At 49.0% G+C, this 23,564-nt stretch overlaps 1 protein-coding gene across 4 annotated transcripts in view; it reads right to left on the minus strand.

Annotated features, from left to right (window-relative positions):
* The window catches only part of PTPRA (protein tyrosine phosphatase, receptor type A), a 97,954-nt gene that overhangs the window by 52,558 nt on the left and 21,832 nt on the right, over window positions 1–23,564 (minus strand). The window contains exon 3 of one of the 4 annotated variants that reach the window (XM_026072749.1): window positions 4,914–4,985. The exons of the other annotated variants lie outside the window; for them this stretch is intronic. Coding sequence (XP_025928534.1) covers window positions 4,914–4,946 — 33 coding nt within the window. The 5' untranslated portion in view covers window positions 4,947–4,985. The remainder of the gene's footprint in view (window positions 1–4,913; window positions 4,986–23,564) is intronic. 4 annotated transcript variants of the gene reach the window in all.

Here is a 23,564-nt window from a genome sequence, read left to right on the forward strand (position 1 = left end):
TGCTTAAAGGGAGGTCACCGTCACGCAAAGTTCAGGCTTCCCGCCGAAGACCTTTCATCTGCTCCGGGGGTGTTTTCTTGTTTGTTATTTTTATTTCAGAGAGCGGCAATCTTCTCTGTTGACTTGCTCTCCGGAAAGAGGAAGACTGGGGGGGGGCTGAGGAGCCACCGTCAGCATTACGGGGGCTCCGCAAGGAGCAGAAATGGGCACAACGGAGTTAAAGCAAAGGAAGCACAGCACCACTCCATTCTTCGGGGCATATGCTGGCTTCCAGCTGTGACTAAGGAGGCAAAACGTCTTCCCCTTTGTGTTTTCACTTCCTCAGCTTGTCATCTCCTCTTATTGTTTCTACTAGGATTAGATAAACTCTCTAGAGGCAAGGAATTTGCCTTCACCTCTGCTACCCAGTGTTGGGCAAACAGTACAAGGCAGGCTTCACTAAAGCTCAGTATTGCCTGTTCAGGAATAAAGATTCATTTTGAGCTGTGAAAATGAGCATTTAAATCACCTAGTGCAGCACTGGAAGGATCCATTCTTTTGAAGCAGACGTGCTTCAACTCAATCCTCTCGCAGGATAAAATACAACCAAAGCAGAAACGTGTTTGAAGTCATTGATGTGAGAGCGAAAAAAAAGAAAAAAGGATTCCTGTATGTTCGGTTCCACCAATATCAGCAGTAAGCGTGTTTTAGCTGTAATGAGTGTCGCTTTGATCCCAGCGTAGACACAATGTTGAGGAAGCCCTCAAAATTTAGCAAGAAAACACCAGGAACCGGCGCACCGGATGCAGACTGCAGCTGCAACGCCCCTGAAAATTGAAATTGCCGCACTTTGCAGTCAAGGTCCGGCGAGGTATTTGTAAAGCCACCCCTCGATTTGGTGCAGCTTCCCATCTCATCCAGGCGACGGCTATAGCAGCTGCTATCGGTTTTGCAGGACAACCTTACGAAAAGCTCAGGGCTCGGAACTACGTAGGAGCAATACGTTTTTATGCGCTGAGCAGTTACGCTGCGTTAACCCGCAGACTCCAGGCAGCGTAAGAAGCAGGTTTTCCTAAACATCTGCAAGAGGAAATCTGCTTTCAGAACAAGCTACTGAAAAAAAATGAGTATTCGGGGAGGCAGTTGCCAGCAGCGAGACGGAGGGTGGATGGGTGTGTTTGCACTGCTCAGCTCACGGCACCGGTAGTGGGTCTCAGCAGGCTTCCTGGTGTGGTTTCGGTGAACAGTCATCCCATTCAAGCCCGCGGCCCTCAGTGAACTTAAAAAGCAGAACCCTGGCCGTGTGTTGAGGACCGGCGGTTTGTGAAACGGTTGATACAAAACCCAACACACAACTATTTTTAGCCTGCAAGGAAGGTCTAAGTCAGACCAGGCTGGAAGGTCTGTTTACGTTGGTGTCATCAAATTCGATTTAGGAACCTGAAGGTTTATAGGAAGGAGGATTTTTAGAAGTGCCTAAGCGGCTTAGGAGCACGAGTGCCAGTAAKTTGGGACTTCTGTTGAAGGCCACCTCCGCATTTCTGAAGAGCCCTCCAACAGCCAACTCGCACATCATCAAAAGCCAAAAATCAACAGCAGTTGTTCAGGGTTTGACAAAGACTACAGCTGTCAGCAGCTTTAACTGAAACTACAGAAGAAAATCTTCAAAGTGGGGGCGGTGGTGGGGAATCACTACCTAATTTGGTCACCATCTGATGCCAAACCAGCCAGGATGAACATCTTTCAAGAAAAATAAAGCTGCTCCCGGCGTGGCACAAATGACTTGGGCCGGGAGCGACCCGAACGTCCTGTTAAGGACCGGAGAGCCCCCTCGTTCCTGAATTATGTGTTTCTTGCTCGGAAAGAAGGCACTCTCGCAATACTCAACAGGAAAACAACAAGTTAAATTTTGAGTTATGAAGGTAACGCATACCAGGAAAACAACCTGACCGCAATTAGCAGCTCCCGCCTCTCAGGAAAGAACTTGCAGTTATTGTGGGTAGCAGGGCAAACACCGGCTCATCCATCAGCGGTGCTGAAAGCAGTGTGGAGAAAACCACACGTGTTAAGCTATTGTGTAAAGCCCCGGGGTGAGCCGTTCGGGTTCCCACCGCCCAGCAGAAGTTGGCAATGCAACCAGACGAGGTCCAGGAAAGGACGCGGATCATCTAAAGGCTGGGAATAGCTTCCGCTGGGCTTCAGCCTCGGGAAACGCGATACTGGGTCTTAGCACTTACCCTCTCAACAAAACGTTATACGAGGCATTTAACTCAGCACCGAGCCATCAGAGATATGACTGTCACTTCCATCCCCGAGCAGACAGCTTTCTGCCCTTTGAGGAGCTCAGCGTAAGCCTATACTCATTTCTGAGCAAATATGTTAACGCAACCATAAATTCTACAAAACGTAAGGCTGTTCCTCTAAAGTACTTTGTCTAACGTGTTTACCTAAGCCATTTCTACTGTCCAGAAATAGAGGATAATTCTAAGCAAATTATTTAATACTATCAGTTTTAGTCAAATTTTAAGTAAAAGACTATGATTGATTTAATATTCATCTAGGACTGTAAAACTAAAAAGCCTACCTTGCTGTGTAAAACACAGTTTTACGTCAACTAAACTTCGAGCAATTCTTTCAGAACTCTTCCTATTCCTATGAGACATCCTAATTTTACATATCGGATAATTTGACTCTACAGCTTCAAGGTTTCTTCAAAACGTCAACTGCCTGATCTCTGCAGCCAGACTGATGCCACTAGCTCATTTGCTTAATTAGTAATTTGCAGAAAGATCTCTCTGCAGCAACGTGAAACCTTCAAACAAAATGCTCTAAGTGCAAAATCAAGAGACCATCCATGAGGATGCCTGCATGTCTTTCCCCTTGATTTCAGTTACCAAGTAGCTTTGTATCTCCTCCTCCTACTACTGTATCTACTGTATCTACCAGGCTTTCTCCTTCCCCCAAGCACTTACCTTTCRCTGACCACTGCGCCCAGGGTACAAGTCCTTCGAATGGGTGCTCTGGTACTGTGGAGCACGGGGTGAATGCTTACGCACGTTTGTTTTGCGCAAAATAATAATTCATGCAAATCCCTGCTCCAAGCAAATTCCACAGCAACACATCTTATCGTAAGCCAAACAAAAAGTACAGATATATGTGAGATCTATAAACCTGTATTAAAAGAATTTGCTCTTGTTACAGCTTGAATTTCCCTTTCTGCCTCCAACTACTCAGCAAACTGTCCACCAACTCTTTTTCATTTTAAACACTAACCAAGCACGCTAGTCCCACTGGTGCTAATAAGAAGCGTTAATCTCAGTTGCAATATTTTAGTGCTGTGAACACGATAAACCCCCGTGTCCACCAGTGACACTTTCTCACATATTCACAGCCTGAATAAATACAAGAACAAAATCCTGTCCGTGGTGTTGGTCCCACCTGTGCTCCCAGGGACAGCATCAAACTTTGCGGTATTTTGGGTACCTTTTGCAGAGCTTTGTTATATTGGTGGGAACTCAGAGCCTGACCGACCACCTTTGCAAGTTGGTAACAGCCTCTTCCCAGACTGCAGTATAAATTGGATCAGGCATTTAAGAATTAGTCAAGCTAAGGCTACCCAGCACAGCCAGACATGCGAAGCATCACGCAGGAGATGGGCAGACTTCAAAGTGAGGACCTGGCAGGCACAGAGGCAAAGCTTGGGAGATGGAGAGGAAGACAGTCTTTTCTGTTGGTTTGTTTTTTTTTAAAAGGTTTGGCCAAATGGAGAACACCACAATTACAAGACAAAGACTAGTAAAAAAACCAAAACCCTTAGGCTGTATACGAGGAGAAACGGTTAACACCGAGACCACGCGGATTATGGACCGGTCAGTAAAGGGAAGTGATGGAAGGGGTAAAACATGAGAGGTTTTACTGTACTCAGCAGCAGGCGACAGACTAAAAGGTCTTTTGCTCCCACTGTTTCCGCAATCCTTTCCTAACGTCTACAGCGTGACATGACACATCATGTTGCCGACACCTCTCACTTCCCTCCCAGTACAGCCACATAAGTTGCCCAAGGCAAAATGAATGAAAAAAATGTTCTGCCTTCTAAGATTTCAATCCTGCAATCCTTGCGGAGACCATCAAGCCAAGGAAGTCTCTCTCCGGGACAAACTCCACCAAAAGGCAGAGCAAAGAGGAGGATCATCGTGTACCCGTACAACCTTCAGTAGTGATAATTTCACTGCCGCAATACTTAATTCTGAGCAAAACAAGTTATGCTAGAAATAACCGAACCATGGCAAGWCAAGAATCTAGACATTATAGAGTAAATATCACAGAAACTACTTATAAATACATTTAACTCTGCACACATTATTTTATTTTCCAATTTTGGCCAATACTTCAGTGTTTTTAAGACCAGGGATTTTCCTGCGTTTAATTAAAAAATTGAGTACTCTCTCTTACCACATTTGGAGATAGACCAGCTTTCCACAGAAGCTCACGATGATGAAAATAAACTAATAAAATATATTTTTAGGGCTTTTTYTTTTTTTTCTTTTTAAAGATGACAAGTCAGAACCTGAATTCCACCGCAACCACTAAGTTTCAGCAGAACAAAATAATCCCTGTGCTGAGTTCTTTCAAATAAGAGTCATGCCACCTCCAATTCTAGCCCAACAGAGAGCTCATTATCCTTCGGGGGAGGAAGTAGGATTTTTTTCCACTTAGCTATGTTCCCAGGTAATTCTTAAATAAGCCATCCCTTCCCCCTGCGTTTAAAGGGACTCTTTACTCAAACAACAAGTTCCTGCCCCGGCAGCCTGCTGCTCCGTATTGCCGGCGCAGAGCACCGAAGCCTTAAATAGCGCGATGACTGGGCTGTCCCTCTTCTATTTCAAGAAGAGGGCAAACTCCGAGATGCCAAAATTAACAACGCTTCTTCCTACCTTAATTACCACAAGTAAATCATCCACCTGCATGTCATTAGGATCCCATAAAGGTTCTTCTAGCGGGGCCCCCTGCAAATAAATCAAAAAAACAAGCCTTTTAAATCAAACAGTTACAATTCAGCAACACCTTCGGCAAACTGCATGTTTTCGCAGCCCTCCAGCAAATCCATTCCACTTCGTTTTACCTATATGCAAAATGCAACTTTCTGTTATTGGTCAAGCTGGAGACAGACTTGCTCCGAGGCAGGAAGAATATACGGAATTATTTTAAATACAGGAGGCACAATCTTGGGTGTTTCCAGTGATAAAAGAGCTTTTAGGCACAGCCAATAGAAGGGGATTTATGGGTCAGAAACAGCCACTACAAGCGCGGAGGAGAGAGCGTGACATTCAGCATGGTGCAATATGAACGCTGGTATTTGGGGTGATATAAAAAGCTAACGGTTAAGAAGGTCCACACCTAGTAAGGAGATCATTTTTATTTCAGGGACGTCTTAAAAATCCCCCTTTGAAGAAGGAAAGATTCAGGCTAAGCCGCTGGAGACAACTCCACAGCGCAGGCAACCAGCAGCATCAGGCAGGGAAGGAGGCTCCGGGAAAGCCGGAGCTGCTTCCCYGACCCTCCCGCGCTCGCTCCATCGCGGCGCTGAAGCCCTTCAGTCACGGGATGAGGCCGGCACAAAGCCRCGGGTTGTGAATCGGCACAATAGCAGCATTGAGGGAGCGGGGAGGGCGCCGGCGACGTTGGCCGGCGCGCTACGAGCCACCTGGTCCTGCTTCGCCTTACGGGGTGCTCTGAACCCGAACGTTTTCATCCAGGAACGTATTTATCCCCCCTTGAGTTTCAAGTGCAGAAAGGTGCTCCATAACTACGTTAAGAAATACGGTCCGATAAAACTGAAGAGAGATGGCTGTTTTATTTCCCATGCATCTACCCCACTCTCCTTGAAACAGTAAGGTCAGTTTTAAAGACCAAGAGCAYGAACTCAACACTAAGCCCTAACCGCATTTTCCTGCCGAGCATCTCAGGGCTGCATTTCAAGTCCATACTTTATTTTTCCAGGTTCCTAGCTGCTCTAATATTGAAGAATTTGAGCTTAAAAATAGTTTTAATACAAGCTCTGTTGACCCGCAGGATGGTTGCTGAAGCAGGCGCAGCAACGGCCCGGACTTGTCCAAGGTACTGCTGCGTCCCACACGTGGCCGGGGACGTGCAAGGCCACGTCTTGGCCTCCTGCTCCTTGCTCTGGCCCCATCTTCCCATCGCTCCCGCTGCTGCTGGGAAGCACAGGCGCTATATTTGCCTTTGGCTCTCAGGAGTGCTTATTTACCTAGAGCAAGTGGTTGAGGCATTTGAAAAAGCTGTTCCACCTACGTTGATGTTTTCCCACCCAAACTAAAGAGGCCAGAAAGCCAAACTTGTCCGTCACCAAGATTTCTGAGGGTCACCTACCAGTGAGACAGCCAGACTGGTTGGTTGCTCAGGCAGCCAGGACTGCTCTCAGCTGATCCCAACTACTGCACGACAGGTCAAGTTGTTTCCATGCTCTGCGTCTCTCATCTCCCTCCCAAAATATCTTTTGCCCACATCAGCCCTGTCTCCTGGACTGGCAACCATCTCTTTGCAGGAGATTGCACAACGCCCTGCGCAACAACCCCTCTCTTTTTACTAGTGCTATGTTCTGGGCTGATGCTATGAAGTAAGAGATCAGAGACCTGAGGCATCTGTAGATTCTGAACTGAACCATTTAATTAAATGAATACTTTTTTCTATCAAAATCTTCTCTCCCAACCCCCTAGGCTGCCTAGCCCAGGGCAGGATGCGACCTAGCCATCTGCTCGGCTGGTGCCAAGCCACCGCGGCGCTCAGACACAACGCTTGGGTGATCTCCTTGCTGCTTTGCATCTACTCAACTGCTTACTTGAGCTCTTGTTCAATTAGACAAGTCTCAGCACTTCAATCAGATGGGCACACAAGGCTGATTTTGCTCTACAAAGAACAAAAAATTTGACTTAGGCAAGCGTGATAGAACGGGGGCTTTCAGAGCATTGAGATCTGGAGCTCAGGCCTGCTCTTAAGTCTGCTAGAATAAATGACTAATCTGAACACACGATTAGCAGTCAGCAAGCTCCATTTTCACCTCTGGCTTTCAGACTTATCCCTTGGAGGTTGTGGGTAAGATGCTGTGGGAGAGAGCCTCAATAGATTTCTGAGCCAATACAGAGGACCTCCCCTTTTACATCCAACAGCAGATTAAAAAAMCCCCAAAACATTGAATCTGGGCAGGCAGGAAAAGAGGAGGGTTATTTTCCCAAGTATTTCCTCTTTAGAGCAACCGGAAAATAGCTAAGGCCTCGGCTTCCTCCTCTTCTCTGGGCCAAAGTGAGCACCCCACTGGTGTCCCCCACGTGCCTAGCTTACTGCTCCCCCCCAAACTTCTTGCATTTTCTTCCTTATGATCCAGCTTTTCCCAAATTGTGATGCCTCCTAGGAGTGCTGCTTTTTTGGGCAGAAGCATCTCCTCCTCCAGGCTGCTACAGAAACATAGCCTAGCCTTCAGCCTGTCCTCTTCGCTCCACAAAACAGGGATGAGGTCCTTCCATCCACCAAATGAGCTAGTTAACTATATGGCTTTTAAAACAAAGTAGGGAATTTCCAGGTAGATTTTACAAGACCAAATTAGGAAGTTTCCATAAGCAACGACACCATCAATATTTCCCTGGTCTATTTACTCATTCACAAAGCTCCTAGATTCAAAATGCAGCCTCAGACAGTATTGAGAAGTGCAAGAAGAGAAAAGTTTCCAGACTTAACATTCACAACCAGCTCTGGAAAGTCTTAAAGGAACAAAAGATTCCCCTTCACCCTCCTCCCTCCAGTCGAGCTGCAGTTATTAGCATCGCCTGATAGTTAAAAGGGAAGCAGGAATAAAGTTGAATTTTCCTAAAGCTTGGAGCAAGACACACACGCAGTCTATGCTCACATCTCCTTCCAGGATGAAGCAGACATCATGCTGGAGGAAAAACTTACTTTGGAAGGTAACTAAAAAAGCAAACACAAAGGCAGAAGGAAAACAAAGGAGACTGAGGGCCCCGACCCAAAAGCATGCAGAAGTCAACGCAACACATTTGAATAGTTTTGGAGCAGGGTGTGTGTTCAGATAGTTATAAAACATTATCAGTAAGAGAAAAACAGACTAACTCATGAAGCACAACTTGCAGTGACGCATAAACCTTGTTCTTTCTGACAAGGAAAGCGCGGTACAGACATGTACTCAAGCTGCTCAAGTATGTAACAGCTGAAACATCTTATGTTAAAAAAACTTTCGAGAAAATCTTATGTCCAGATCTGTACTCAGAGGTTAGTCGTGTGGCCTGTCCRTAGAGAAAACGTGACTGCCAAAGAGCAAACACGTACCGCAGAACTGACAGAAGGTGGCATGTCCCACGTTGAGCTCATTAAGCATGGGCCACGCACCAGTATTCCCACTGGTCTGCCTTGGCACGATCCGATCGCGACGCAGCGTGCCAGCAATGTAATCCGATTGCCAGGTAATCTTCCAAAACTGCAATATCCTGAGGATACGAACGCTGCACGGGCTCGCCACGGTGCAGTCAGCTGACTGTGATAACTCATGTTCRCCACCCACCACCCTTGACACCCTCCAATCTGATTAGACCACCTCAGTTATTCACAAAGGTTTGGATGAAGATATATTAATCAGGTAAATCTGTCCACTATTGTATGTTGGGCCCACGTACGTTGGGTTGAATCACGCTTGCACCTCAACAAACAACAGAGGCAGCTTATCTCTGAGTTTGGGAAACCCAGGACGGCAACTGTGGTGCTGGTTTCCATCAAGAAACAACAGGAAAATGGCATGAACAGAGCTAAGCGCATGGTGGTGAACACCTTCCAATCACTTCTAACACAGTGGTGTCCACACAGATGGTCAAGGTCTTATCACAAGGTAAGGAGGAACAGCATGATGATCCTCCCCAAAACAGCAATTACATCGACAAGCAGTACCTACAAAGAGATAGATGGGACCAGAAGAAAGGCACTACTCCTCAGTCCTTCTTCGCTCCCCAAAGAGAAGGTTAATGACCATACCAAATCCAATTCAATGCCTGGTACCCTACTTTACCCTCTAAACTAAAGTTGCTAAACCTCTGCGGGCAAGTTGTGCCAGTGTCCACCACGAGCATATCAGCAGCAACTCATGTCCATAAATATTAGGTGGACACACAGAGACTAGCAGGCATCCAAAATCAGAGTTTCACTCAAGGTGCACCAGCTGGACATTTCCGTGCTAGACCATCCTGCTCATTGCGGCACAATTTCACTGCCCAGAAGTCACATTTTGCATATAAAAACGCAGAACACCAGCTAACAAGCCAAGACCTATCTTAATCCTATTTAGGAAGTGCTTTGAGAGTTGCAGCACTAGATGGGACTTTAGACGATGACAGGTATGGGTTGGTTTGGCTTCTTAGGGTTAATATTATAAAACATTATACACAGAGATGCTCCAGACCTGCTCCACATGGGGTTGACAAAAGAGGCCTACAGTTACAGGGCTGTTCCCTCTCTTCTTAAAATTATTAAAGTAACAGTAAGCCCGGTATTAGTTGGCTAGACAGAACCAAATCCCACCACCTGGGTAATCCAGCTGAAAGCCAAGGGCATCTAGGCAAATTAAAGCTGCCTTTAATCCAGACAAATCTCCGTACAGGAATCCTTTGTTCTCCGTTGCCTCCTGCCACCTGCTGCTACTGGAATGTCAGGGGCAAAATGGCATGAAGTTTACCACTATAAAAACATAAAAAACCCACATATTTTGGAGAACAATTTCCTGAGACACAAACATTTAGTGGTATACGCAGCTTCACGCTTCAACAGTTGTATTAAAGCGGGACACAGTTCTGTGCTTGGTTTAATCATATGTATCCAACACACATAAATGAGGACAATTTGTGCATAAATTAGACAGTGTTATTATGCTAATTGGGATGGTATGATTGCACTGAGTGTTTGCAATCTGCCGTGATCCTCCGGGACAGTGCTGCGAGTGAGCTGCCACAGTGGAAAACGATGACTTTGTGCTGGCAAGCCACCACCRGTCCAGCAGGTAAGTGCCACCAGTGGACCATCATCCCCTTTCCCAGARAAAACCCTAAATAGCAGAGGAGAAGGGGCGAGAAGACTTTCCGGAATTACCGCCGTGCCGTACTGACTTTGTCAGAAATTCGTTTCCCTCCCTGCTCTCTCATCTAAACTCTCCCACTACCCAAAATAACCCTCCTTTCCAAGCTTCTCACCCTAACCCCCCATGCGATGCACAAGAACAGGCCTATTTATAGACAGTGGCAGGAAAAGGCTGCTAGAAAAATCAACTACCGCAGTGCAAACACACTTGCAAAAAGAAAAAAAAAAAGTACAAGACTCAAATCCCCTGCACTTTGCTTTATCAATCCTTAACATGAGGAAATGAAATCATCCTTGCAAAAAAACCAACAAAAAAACAGTAGAGCTACTCAACTTTCCTCCTTCCAATCCATCCCCACCTGAATTACAATAGCGATGGGGATGCTGACCGAGATCCCTGACAGTCCTTGCCCTGAAAGAAAAAACCCTAAATGTTGCCAGCTGAATGAACAAGGATATCGGAGGAACGAATAAAATGTCAAATGGCAGCTTCTCCTCCTTGAGCTTCACTGACAGTGGTGCCCATAAAACTACATCTATATGCTACTAGGYCTACCTTCCTGCTAACCTTGTCTTCTCCCAGTTATGCCCTTCTTCATGGTCCCTTAAGGAAATATGGCTCTGTAGATACCCTAAGGAGCAGGCTCCTGAGCACGGGAGAGCCTCGAATGGCTGCTGGGCCACCGTTAAGCACACCCACCAGGATGACAGCTTCGTTAGTGCTCGCAGGGACCCCAACAGTGAGCTGCGCCAGGCTGAGCATGGACCTGCCTGTGGGTGATACCTCGGTCCTTCTCCAAGCCCCCACCGGCATTCAATTTGCCTACCAAAACCAGACACGAATTCAACTGCCATATGGGACCATCACGATGAAGAAATCCTACCTGTGGGACTTCAACGCTCTTACTTCAAGGAGAATTCAAGCTCAATCTATTCTCCAGGATCCAGCCAGAGTTAAAAGTGTTTGAAAAATTAGGTTGGGGCAAACACATGGTAATAGTTACTGCACCACAGGTGAGACCAAACAAAATACACTCTGCACAGCGCAYGGTAAAAGTGATAAATTTTCAGAGAGGAACAGTGCTTAAATGCCAGAAGAGACAAGGAATAGGAGCCCAAGTGAAAGGTTTGCAATGCTCTCTACCTTAACATTGGTTCATTTCCTTGCAGTTTTGACCTTATAAATATCAAAGGATCCTATTTATAGCAGCACCGAGAAGCTCTGCATCTCCAGCACAGAAGCAGGCCATACCCCAGAGACCTGGCAGGCTGGAAATACTATGAGTCCTACAAAGGCGCCTATAGGACAGATGATCAAAGCCGCAAATGTTTACAGCCAGATGCAGCCAGCAAATCAAACCAACCCACGGCAAAGGAAGTAGAACAAAAATGAAAGATTGCAATAAAGCAAAAACGAGGGCCGCCTTGAAGAGTGAAAATCACAGAACCACGGAATGGTTGAGGTTGGAAGGGACCTCGGGAGATCATCTAGTCTGCTAAAAAAGCAGTGGTCTCGGCACACTGAAATTGGGGGATGTCCCGTGCACAGTAAAGGGGGGGACAGGAGTTTGCTGGCCCAGCAGCAGGGCCAAAGGAATTAACAGGGTATTAGCCAAAGCCCCACAAGACAGCGAGGCAGAGCGACGAGTCCTATCGACAAGAAACCAGCCCGTGTCCTTCTGCTGCTCCGCAGCTCCCGGACTTAATGCACGCCCTTAGGCACAAGTTGCCGGGTTTTTTTTTTTTCTTCTTTAAACAGAACCCCCTAAGCAGTTCAGCAGGGAAAGTCAGCTCATCTCTCCATCTCTAAGAAGTATTACTGACATTGGCAATGCTCCAACATCGGCACCTGAGTCCCCAGCAGTTCTCAAGCCCTCCTGGAGTACAGAACATCCCGGCACAGCAGCAGCTTCAGGCACTTCGAGAACCATTTTTTCCACCCTTTGGTGACAATCAGTTTAAATCTGTCACCAACACGTTAGCTTTGGATTCCGATAATTCAAAAATATATGAAAGCGTTGCCAAAAGATTCTCCAAAACAAATCAATTGGACAAAAAGGGAAATGCAGACTCAGCTGGCCACGCCACCACTCCAAACAGGCTTTGCTGCTAAGGGGAACTGAGTAGAGGAAGATTTAAAAAAACAAGCCAAATAAAGCTATTCCTCACCTCACTGCCTTATTTTCTCTCCGAGTATAAAACCGATTTGTTTTTGTTTCCGTTATAAATAGCTTCTTCCCCCGGTTTTCACGCGAGCGCAGAACGGGGATGTGGCCTGGGACGCGGCCTTGGCACAAGGCGCCGAGCTGACCCGCTCCGGCGGTTCCTGCTCCAGCCTGACAAACACAATTCCCCATCTGAAAATGGGGCAACGTCCAATTACTACCTCCCTTCCCAATTAAAAAAAAGAAAAGAAAAGGAATAAAATAAAAACCCAACGCCCTGCCTATTCGCCGTACCAAGAGAAGCGCCACCGCGCAGCCGGCAGCCGCAAATGCCAAGACTTCTCACCGTTCCGCTCCTCAACGTTTCTCCTTTCCCCCGAGCAAACAGCGTTGCAAAGCCGAGCAAGCGGCGGAGAGCAAAGAGAGCATCTCGCTGCTTCCTTGGCAACGGCACAAACCGGCCCGTTTTCGGAGAGTAGATCTTCCCGACGTTTCTACCCGAAGCCACTAAGGCGCAGTCATCTAAACGGCGCTGCCGGCGTTCCCGCGCATCCCCGCTAACGTTTTTAACCTCCYTCCGCTCATCCCTTCTCTCGGGGAAGACTCAAGGCTCCTCCGTACTGAAGGGCCCAAGGATTTTTTTTTTTTTCCCCAACCACTTATAAAAGATCAGAAAAGAAAAAAAAAAGGGGTTTTTTTTTGTTTTTTTTCTTCCTGTGGACAGATTCCACCCTGAATTAAAACAATGCRGACACCAACCCTGACTAAACACATTAACCCGGCTTAGGGCGCGCGTTCAAGCTCCAGTGAAAGGGTTTTGTTTGAAAGCTTTAGCTCACCAGGACACACCTGATAAGAGCCTGCAGCAAAGGCACACCCAGAGATAAAACAGCAGGGTTCGAGCCTTCCGAACCCAACCGCCTGTTCTGAACCGGGGAGGGGGAAACGCACATATAAAAAAGAAAAAACCCATTCTGTTCGCGGCGAGAGCGTTTCCCTTGCCAAGTCTTTCTGCCTTCCTTTCCTTGGCTCGCCGCGCGCGCGCACGTAGAAGTCTCGCCCTTGCGTTTTCTTTGCCCCGTTTCGTTATCTTCCGGATGTGCTCCTGCGGACGGAGCGGGAGCGAGGCCGAGGGCCAACGGGATGCCYGGGAGCGGACGCACCAATCCTCGCCGAGCGGCGGGCTTGCAAAAATTCACTTTTTTATCGGGAGTATTGGAAAGAGTGGGAAGACACCCAGGAAAGCTCTTAAGGAAAAGCAGCATCTTTGCAAGACCGATATGACATAGTTGGGAGGGGGGAAAAAAAACCAACCCATGGCTACGCAAAGACGGTCACGGACGGCGGCTGTTCGGAGCCACGTCCCAGCGGATGCTTGCTGGGAAATAACGCAGTCGCATGCGAGAGGCGCCCGTCAGCACCGAGCCGATAAGCAAATAGCGGTATATCGGCCGCTACGGGCATTAGGAGATGTGCCAGCACGCTGTGACCTTACCGGCATTCGTTTTAGGATGTCGCAGCCGTACTGGTAAGCGCGATGCTGCGGGCATCGGAGCTGCTAACCACGCTGGGCATACGGTAGCGTGCAATACTTACGGGGCGATTTTTTAGTCTAATAAAACATCTGCAACCTTTCTATTCCTCTTCTGCCTTGGACTCCCTTGATGAATATAAATATGTATTAAAAGAAAAAAAATTCACGACYCGCTCTTTTTCTCCCCCCCGCTTTCCAAGTTTGCTGGAAACAGCTTTGAGGTGGCGACGAGACGCTATCGATTTTTAGCAGGGCGATTCAGGGCGAGAACGGCCATCGGGAGCTACCTCGGAAGGCGCCTGGGGCTCTGTTTTCGGGAAGGTGCGCTCACCTACCRGGCACTTCTTAACAGGGGTACAACCTGGTAAAAGGCGGCTTGTGGCCGCGTCCTGCTTTTGGAGGTGAACGAACACAGCGAACCAATTCATCCTCCTCAGCCCCAGATCTCCCAAAGGTTTTGGAGAAACATCTCATGGGGGCCAGTCACGTCCCGGTTCCCTCCTCTCAAATGCCACCCCAAAGACCGCCAAACGAACGGGGGGTTTCGGCCAGGACAACGCGACCGGGCGCTCGTGGGGCAGATTCACGCGAGACGGCTGGCGCGATCAAGTCGACGGGCGGCTCGGGCTCTCCCGAAGCTCCCGGTTTCCCACGCCGTCTCCTTTGCGCACGGCCTGCGAAGCTGGGGCAGGGAAGCGGAGCGGCTCTTCAGGAAGCAGCAGCGAGAAACGAGCTCTGGCCAGATGTCTAAAAATGGTTACAGCTCCGGCCAGCAAGAGGATGTTCTTCATTCCTGCGCCCAGATGGATTTTTTGAGCTGAAGATATAAATACAACATTGTCGCAGGCTGGATATTGTGCTTTTTTTCCCCCCCTCCCTCCCTCTGGGTTGCAAGTTCAGATCGACAGCGTATCGATACTTCTCCAAAAGCATCACCCCTTTACGACCATCGTTAATGCTCTTGCTCCCTAAGCACCCTTTTGCTGGCCCCTGGGAGCCGGCAGCCCCGGCAGCCCCGGCCCCTCCGAGGGCCTCGGTGTTTCGCATCGCGCAATCCTGCACCGCGACCGACGCGGATCAGGCATCCGCATCCCCCCCGCGGCGCCGTGACCTGCTCCCGCTCCGCTTTGACGACCGCAACAGGAGAAGATTTTTAACGGAAGCGAGAGCCGAACGTGCTAGCAGCTAGGGAAAAAAGAAAAAAACATGAGGCCGCAGTAGCGGAGAGCGACGGGAAAGGCTTGTCGCTGCTGGCACTCACGCTGCAGCGCGCTACGGGGAGAGTTTCGCCTCCAGGCTCGACTGTCAGGCTCCCGCTGCCGATTTACTGTCAACACAACTGAGGTTGGTGAGTAAATCCGCTCGCTTTTTTTTTAACAGAACGAGGAAACGTGCACATTTGTTTTCGCTTACATTTATTATAAAGAGCTCGAAACGGCACACGCTGAGCCACGATCCGCTTTCGCTGGTGGCTGCCGTGCTGCTTCACCTGCAGACTAGTTGCACGGGGACGAAGCCTCCTGAGAGGGTGAGGGGTGTCCTAGCAATCCTGGAAAGGCAAGGAATCCATCTTTTTAACAGCCGTATCGCAAATATGGGCTTTTATTTCCTGTGGACTGCTCAGGACCGCTGCACCGAAGAACGGCATTAGCCATGCCCACCTCACGCTACCTACCACCTCGATCCCCCTCAGCGCTCAGAGACCCTGGAGGAGACTTTTGCAAGAGTTCTGCTAAAGCCGTTGATCTTTCCACCGGTGGGATATTGGGGGCAGCAGGGCAAAACCTGCGGGACTCATCGTGGTGGTAGYGGTGTCACTGCAACGCCGGACGAGGAGCCCCACCACGCAGCCCTGGGAACCGTGTAACCTTTGGACGCGCAGCGTTAAGCCCGGAGATGTAAAACAGAGCCAGAAGTCGTGGATGAGACCTAGTCACGGATGGAAAAATCCACGACGGAGCTGCGGTGCCAGATGTTGCACGCAGCGGTGGGTTTTCGCTTTAATCCGTCATTATAATCCCCCTCGGTCCCAAGAGGGAAGACAAGGCGGCTCGGTTTTGCTCGTGGGGTTTCCACCTTGTTTCATCAGTGGAGACCCTGCACCAGGAGTAAAAGGAGCTTGGTTCGCCGAAAGTCCTCCCCATGCTGCTTTGCAYTGGTTTAAAAAAATGACAATATACCACACTAAAGTTTGCTTTTTTTTTATTTAAAACCAAACATCGTTCCCGTCCTTCATCCAAGTGAAAGTCAGCCTTCGATGGGGAGTACCCAAAACCCGTCGGGGCGCAGCGAAATCCCCGGGGCACGCGCAGCGGCGACGAGCAGCGCTCTGCAAAAGCTGCTTTGCCCTTGCTTCGTCTCCTCCCGGTACGACGCACTCGCAGCGAGGAACTCGGTGCTACCCGGTGCCGCTGCGGCCGCGGATGGAGAAGACCTCCAGATGGAGGTGTTTCAACYACCTTCAGCCCAAGAGCGCGGCTGCCGGTCGCAGCCTGCCCGCAACCGCCTCTCGCCTTCTCCATCGCTACGGACAACGACACCTGCAAGAGGCGTCTGCGCGTTATTTTAAATTTGCCTGTTTAAACTCGGAAGGATTTTTATTATCCTCGCGCTCAAGCCCCGCACAGATGCTTTATTATAACGCGCCCTCGCTAATGCGTCGCCTGCCAAATTCCTTCCATACGGAGGAGGAGGAGGAGGAGGAGGAGGAGGAGGACGCAGCTAACGTGTGCTGTAACTCTTCAGCCATCGCAGCTTTTCCAGCATCGTTTTAAGGGGTTGACGCCGGAACCGGCCACTGTATCCGCAATGCGGAGCTCGAGCGGGAGCTCGTTTTGCCCCCCTAAACCCGTATCCTTTCCGCTCCCGTGGGCAGCGTTTTCGCCGTGCGCGGCTTAAGGGNGGTGGCTTCGGCGAGAGAAAGCGGGATGGGCAAAAACCGGGGGAACTCGCACGGAAAGGCGCCGCGGGGGTAACCAGGAGCAACGGCGCAGAGCCGAGGCCGCCGGGGCTCATTCAAACCCGCRGCACGGGCCGGCGCGCCGTGGGCATGGCAACCGCGGCCGCGGCTTTCCGGCTGCCGCTCCGCCTCAGGACAGCTTCGCTTTTCCTAAATAGCTGCTCGAAAGCATTTTTAAGCGAGCCCTCCCGATTTTCCGAGACGAGCCTGGCGCGGGTCGGCTTCTCCCGAAAGACGCCTGGTTGCCCGCAGCGTTGCAGCGGCCCCTGAGCGCACGCCGGGCGCRTCGACGGCGACGAACGCCAAGGGCGGAAGCAGAACATCCTCATGATCCGGATTTTCCACCCGAGTTTTAAGGCAAGTTTTAGAAAAGTCAAGTCACTGAAAGCACACTGCGACCAAGTGCTCCTGAGCTGAGAATGCGGATCATTGGTAGCGGTAACCTCAATATATATACACATATATATATATATATTTTTTTTTAATTGAACTGAATTCTAGTTGCTTCTAAATGGAGAAAGGCGAAGGAGAAAGGAAGACAAGACGCTTTGCCCCTGCCGCCCCCTCTTCACTGATGGCTCTAATGGAAGCGGAAAGGAGGAGGAGGCTTCGGGGCAGCCGCCCAGGACCTCCGAGGACACAGGCTCTTCCCTGCCGCAGGCTAGGAGGACACGAAATAACGGGCGTAAGAGGAGAAAAAAAAGAGGTTGCACTGGCTGTCATTTCCTCCCCCCCCCCACGTCGATGAGGAAGCCGTAGCACAAGCGAAATAATAAATATTACCCAGCAGAAGAGGCGGGCGGTTAGCAATAGGAAGGGCAGCGTTGCCGAATTGCTCCACCTCTTCCAGCCTTTCATCTCCTCCATTTCAATTCTCCGCGAAAAATCACGTTCGGTGAAATCTACTCAAAAGCTTTCTTCAAATACGTACCTAGACTCTGCCACTACTTCYGCCCACACAAGTTCCTCTCACTGCCAAAAAGCAGCTATGGCAAGTTTTTTTTAATTCTTTATAAGCCTACGTTGCTCAGCGCTCCCGTTTCCAGCACCTTTGGAGCCCGTGTGAATTTTTCCCCCGTAGCGACACTATGCTGCTGCACAAATCTCAGTTTGGCAAAGCTTGCTTGATTTCTCTTTCATTCACTGTATTTTGTGAGCAAAGGGTGGTTGTTCGCTGCATTTAGCCGTATCTCGATTATGAACCGCGCTGACTCCTGGAAACCCCGTGCTGGAGAGGACCCGCGCGTTTCGTTCCCGAAGTGCTCCTAGGCTAAAGGTATCACAGAAGGCTTCAGAGGAAGAGACCATCTAAGGCGTCGGAGATACGGTGCTCCCGTGTGAGCAACGCTTTAAGGAAAAAAAAATCTTAGGAGACAATCTGCCTTTCGGATGCACGAGGAATGCTGGCTTCCTCCGGCAGCAGCCAAACCTGGTCTGTCCAACCGTGGCGGTAATGTTAAATCCAGGCACACGCCGGGTAGCAGTGCCGCAGTGTTTTCTCCATCAGCGGCCTCCTCGGAGGACTCCGGCTTCCTTTCAGGCGCTCAGACTAGAGAAGTGAAAYGGATTTCAAGCAGATCACTGGATTTTTGATGATTCCTCACGAAGTCTTAATGGTTCGGTGTTTGCAATCCACGTGGTATTTCACCTTCCCCAAACAACTCCAGGTGACACAATAAACAGAGACAACGCAAGAAAACCTGYGCCTCTTCGGGGGCATTGAGGGATATTTTTCCTAATCAAAACATTATTAAGCTGATTTAATGCTCATCAAGAGAACATTGTTTTCTCCGCGAACCCCTTTCCCGCTTGCAGGGAGGTTAACGTTGCCATATGTTATTCCCACACCGACAGAAAGTAACTATAGGAAAGCAATCGGGGGGGTGTGATTTTTTAAATTGAATAAAATATTCACGAACAATCTCATTTTTTCACTCCTTTCAGGTTCCGCCGCTACATGCGGCGCGTCTGCTACCACACAGCCGATGAGATGCCTTCTCCACCACCGTCTGAAACTGAGACAGCAAATCTTCCCCAAATCATCATCATCTACTACAACCTTCAGGTGGTGATAACTATGATCTTCAGAACAACAGGCTTCTACAAGAACAAACCTTTTCTGGGCAAACAAGTTGCAGCATCTTTGGACACGGAACGACCTTCCTCAAGAACAAAATGAAAACCATCAGCTTGACGTTTCTGAGATGTCACAGCAAGGTATTGCTAGGCGTTTAAGTCCAACAGGCATGCCCATGAGAGGGCACCATGCATGGCAGTTACGTGCCCCATGCACTTAAGGAAACCACCCAGGTAATACCGAGCTTACTGCTTTCCAAGAGACTGACGGATTACGACCCAGAGGAAAGAACATTTTCTCATTTTGTTGGAAGCATTTTATCGCCAAAATCCAAACTGAATTTGTAGTACAATTTTCTCCCCACTCCAGAAGTGAAAATCTAATCTACAGGATTCAGTAAACTCATGAAGAAGCTATTATACATGCATGTAAATACCAATGTAGACATTTTAAGTTGTGTGAAATGCTAAACATGCACACTTTTTGCTGGATTGAGCTGTGTGCATCTGGTGACCATCATCATTAGACCAAACCAGTTACCACAATTGCTTCCTGTGTTAAATATAGTGGGGAATGCCTTCTGTTGCAGATATCACTTTCTATTGCTCCAGTATTTTTGGAAAGAGAGACAGAAGTTCAGCTCCCGTAGGTTAAGTTTGAAATAAAAAAGAAAAAAAAAAAAAAGCTCGAGCAATCTTAAAAATAGTCAACCGACAGAATCAACCAGGGTGAACCCAAACCGATGGAAGCACTAAAAGTGGCCAAACTCGCAAGTCTTCCACCATCCAAAGAAGGGATTCCTCTTCGTTTCATCCCGTCTTCAGCTTACTGCACTCCCCTGCCCAGCAGACAACGCTGTCACGAGGGTAACGGCGCTCCCGGGAAAGCCTCGAAGTGGCAGAATGGACTCATTAACGCAACTTTTTCCGGCTGATTGGGGATCGCCATGAGTAAGGATCAGAGCGGGCCATCGCGGGAATGAAAACTGGAGACCCCGTAGCTGCAGCGCTTGCTCAGTGATTACAACACATGGGGCCGTTCCACCCGTTTTTAGCAGTTCTCAGACGAGGTCCCTGCCTTTTTGCACCTCTGCCTGTGCTATGCACAAGCTCGAGCTGTCACGGGCGCCGTCACCGTTGCCGAGCGTGGCTGCGCAGTGCCTACACGCTCGCGTCGCCCAGCCGCAGCGACGGCACCCGACCCTTGCGTTAGYCTTGCGCTGCTGCTGCCTGTCGGCCGGCAGCGTGAGAAGCGATTTCAGCCCCATTCCCTCCGCGAGCCTCCAAAAAGTTTCAATACAACCACCGCCAAGGCGAAGAGAAAGAATGAATTTAAAATCCACAAATAAAGTGGGTTTTTTTGTTTTTTTTTTTTAAGCATGTAATTGCAAATGACAGACATATCTGTGGTTTACAGAGGAGGCAATAAATTCAAGCTCCGGTTACAAATAGGACCAAAAAAAGATACTTAAGTCATTCGGTCGGCCGCCCCGTGACGGCTTCATCCCCACGAGACGTCCCTCAGTTTTGTGAACCACTTCAAGCCCTTGACTGAGGAAGGACCAACCGAAGAGCACACCGACAGGAGTTTGCTCTTTCCAGATTAAGCCGGCCCTTCGATGCTTCCTCGGCACGGCTTTCTGCAGTATTTGGTCCGGTGGCAGGAAAAGCAAGTGGTCTTTCGCAAACAAATTTGGGATTTGAGAGCTATAAAGGAATAAGCCTGATCCTCAGCAAAGCGGTGGTGTCGCCGTCTCTCCCACCTGCCCACGCCACCCCCAGTAAATCTTCAGGTTTTCTAGAAACGAGCTGACCCAAGCTGGTACTTAGCACAGTTTTAACTTCCAATTGATTCAGAAAGATGCATTTCAACCCCTTAACGGAGCTCAGGACCCCGACCAGCCAACTTCCCCTCCAGTAAACGTTACAGCCCAAGAGGCTCGCCAGACCCACCAGGAGCAACGTGGACAGAGTCCTGGAGGTACCATCAATTCTCTCGACCTTCAACAGCTCTCACCAGCCACAGCAGAATTAAAAAAAGCTTTTATATATACATATATATCTTTTTTTTTCAGTTTTCATTGTGCTGGACCCCTCCAGGCACCGACGCTCAAAAAGCACGTTCTTCCTATCTCCCTAACTTTGGGGAACAAAGCTATTTTAGGAATAGTCACAAGAAGGAAAAAAAAAAAAGAAAAAAAAAAAAAGGAAGTTGAGGTTTTTTCTCTCGGTTTGTTTTTGTTTCAAGTTTGACATTTTGCATAAAGACCGCAGCCAGGCGCATCCCGACTTGAAGACAGAGGGGGAGCAAAAGAGCTCAATCACCGCACGCCTACGGAGTTCACGCTAGCTTCCACCACGTTTCCCCCCAAATTCCCAAATAATTTACAATTCAGAGAGCTTCAGGGCGAACAGAAGTAATCACAGCAGAGGTGGGTTGTGCACCACAAACGGTCCCCTACGCCCTGGCCACCACTGAAGTCCAGCTGGGCCCACGTCCATGTAGATGGACACCCCTCGAAGAGTAAGGCTATCTAATATAATCCGCGGCGTTATGTTAACGTACCAAAAATTAAATAAAATAAAAATTTGCTTATGGAAAACATATCAGTTTTAACAAGACTTTCCAATGTGGAATGAGCGGAAAGAAGATTGCCCAGTTCAAGCGAAAGGGCTTTTCAGGCACCTCCTTGCGCCCTGGTGCTCCCGGAGCGTTGGGATAGGGAAGCTGGGTGCCAATAGACCTCCTTCGCTCCCCATCAGGCTCTTAAGACTCCTCATGTTCCCACTCGATGCCACGTCAACACTCCGCTCGGCGTTTCACACCCTTGCGGCTTCGCGGGAGTTTCACATCCTCTGCGGAAGCAGATTAAAATCTTTCCAGAGGACGTAAGAGTCAGATGCTTCGTTGCATAGATGCTGAGCAATCAAAGCAGAACCTACGCGTTTCGGTTTCGGATACGTTTTTTAAACGAGTAAGGGCACTAAACAAAAAGCACCTTCCTTCTCGGAGGCCCTGCACCCAAGTCCCTCTCTAGGCAGAAATTCAATACATTATTTCAGGTGTAAAAGTAATTTGGCCACTACATCGCTGATTTAAATTTGGATATTTGCTGCTCCGAAGCTGCCCAGCCTCCGGGGGCTGGTGTTGAATTATTCAAGGTCGCAGAAAGCACCGCAGCCTCCCGGCCGGGTAGTTGGGGCTCCCTTCCCAGCAGGAGCTGTCCTGCAGAGCCAAACACTCCCAAGTCTTTCCCTGCCCTCCCTTCTCCCACTAGAGAGGCAAACCCAGGCACCTCGACTACAAATCGGCTCCTACCAGAAATGGAAACAAGTCCTCCCTCCCACTAAGTTCCTAATGACGTAAGGACCGACGAACTTGCCCATTTTTGGGGTCGTGCGTTCAGAAAGCAGAATTTTCCACCTCCGTGAGGTCTGCTGCAGCCAATATTTCCCGATAAGAACTAACAGCAGCTTTGGGCTCTAAAACACCGCGGTTCTTTGATACCTCCAACATAAAGCATGTGCAGCAGTCCTGTTGGGTCCAGCTCCCGCACTGACTCCCCTAGCATAGGAGCAGAAACGTCTTCATGAACGCAAAGCCCGTTGTCCAATATTAGGACAAGTAAAAGGAGACTCCTGACTTCTGTTTGGGTTTTGAGATGCTTACGGCCAGACCAGACAAGATAAACAGGATGCACATAAGTAGCAAGTCACTTTAGCCGCAACTTTAGCGTTTCCCGGCTCCCACCCTGACCTACCGCTGCCAAACGGAGATGCCGATGCTGTCAGCTGCTGGCTTCTCGCCTTTCCATCCYAGAGGTACACCGCTGGCTTCGGTCTCTTCTCAGTTATATCTTCACTTTCTTTGCAGGAAAAACAATCAGTTCCACATCAGTCACTCCTTCCTCACTTAAGGCTTTTTATAAATTATATAGGGGATTCCATTTTCTGGGCCATTTCCCTGGAGGCCTCTCTTCTCCTGGATCAGAACCCCTTCTGGAAGATCTGCCCCAGCAAGTCTGCCAGCTGTGATGGAGGTTGCTTGCTCAGGACCCCATATTACTAGGTCTGAGACCAAAACCAGCCTTCCAGGAAGGTTTCGAAGGCGAAGCCAAACACCGATTATCCTCTAAGGGCTCCGCGCGTTGCGATAAATACCTCCCTCATCAGCATGCCGAGCTACATCCGTTCTGCCACTTACGACGCTAAAGCATTAAAGTTGCACTGAATTTTCAATTTCACAGTTTGCCACGTGAGGCGGGAAACGCTCCGGGGTCTCCAGGCTTGGCGYGCCGGCAGTATTTACACGCTTTTCGGAGCTGTGAATTGCTGCCTGTGAATCTGCTAACGCCTGCGAGAGGGGAAGCGCGTGCCTCCCAGTGAACGGAGGCAAATTTATCCGTGTGTGCAGCGGGGCTTAACGCAGCAGAGAGGCAAAGCGTCACTGCAGGGTAACGTTCAAATCTGTGGTCATACCATTGATGGCACTTGGGAGTCGGCATCGTCCTACAGACCCTTAAATATGGATCACCTAGTGTCAAACAAGAAGCAAGTGCACACGGCAGACCTTCCCCTCAAGCCAGGGAGGTGCTATGATCTCTCCACTCAACCTCCCCGCCACTCAGTTTTCACAGACCTTGCAGGATTCAAAGTCTTTCAAGTTCCTCAAATTTGGCTGAAATTGCTCAATGGTTTAAAGAAA

Source organism: Apteryx rowi, unplaced genomic scaffold (genome assembly GCF_003343035.1).
Source record: "Apteryx rowi isolate R43461 unplaced genomic scaffold, aptRow1 scaffold_35, whole genome shotgun sequence".
Lineage (NCBI taxonomy): Eukaryota > Metazoa > Chordata > Aves > Apterygiformes > Apterygidae > Apteryx > Apteryx rowi.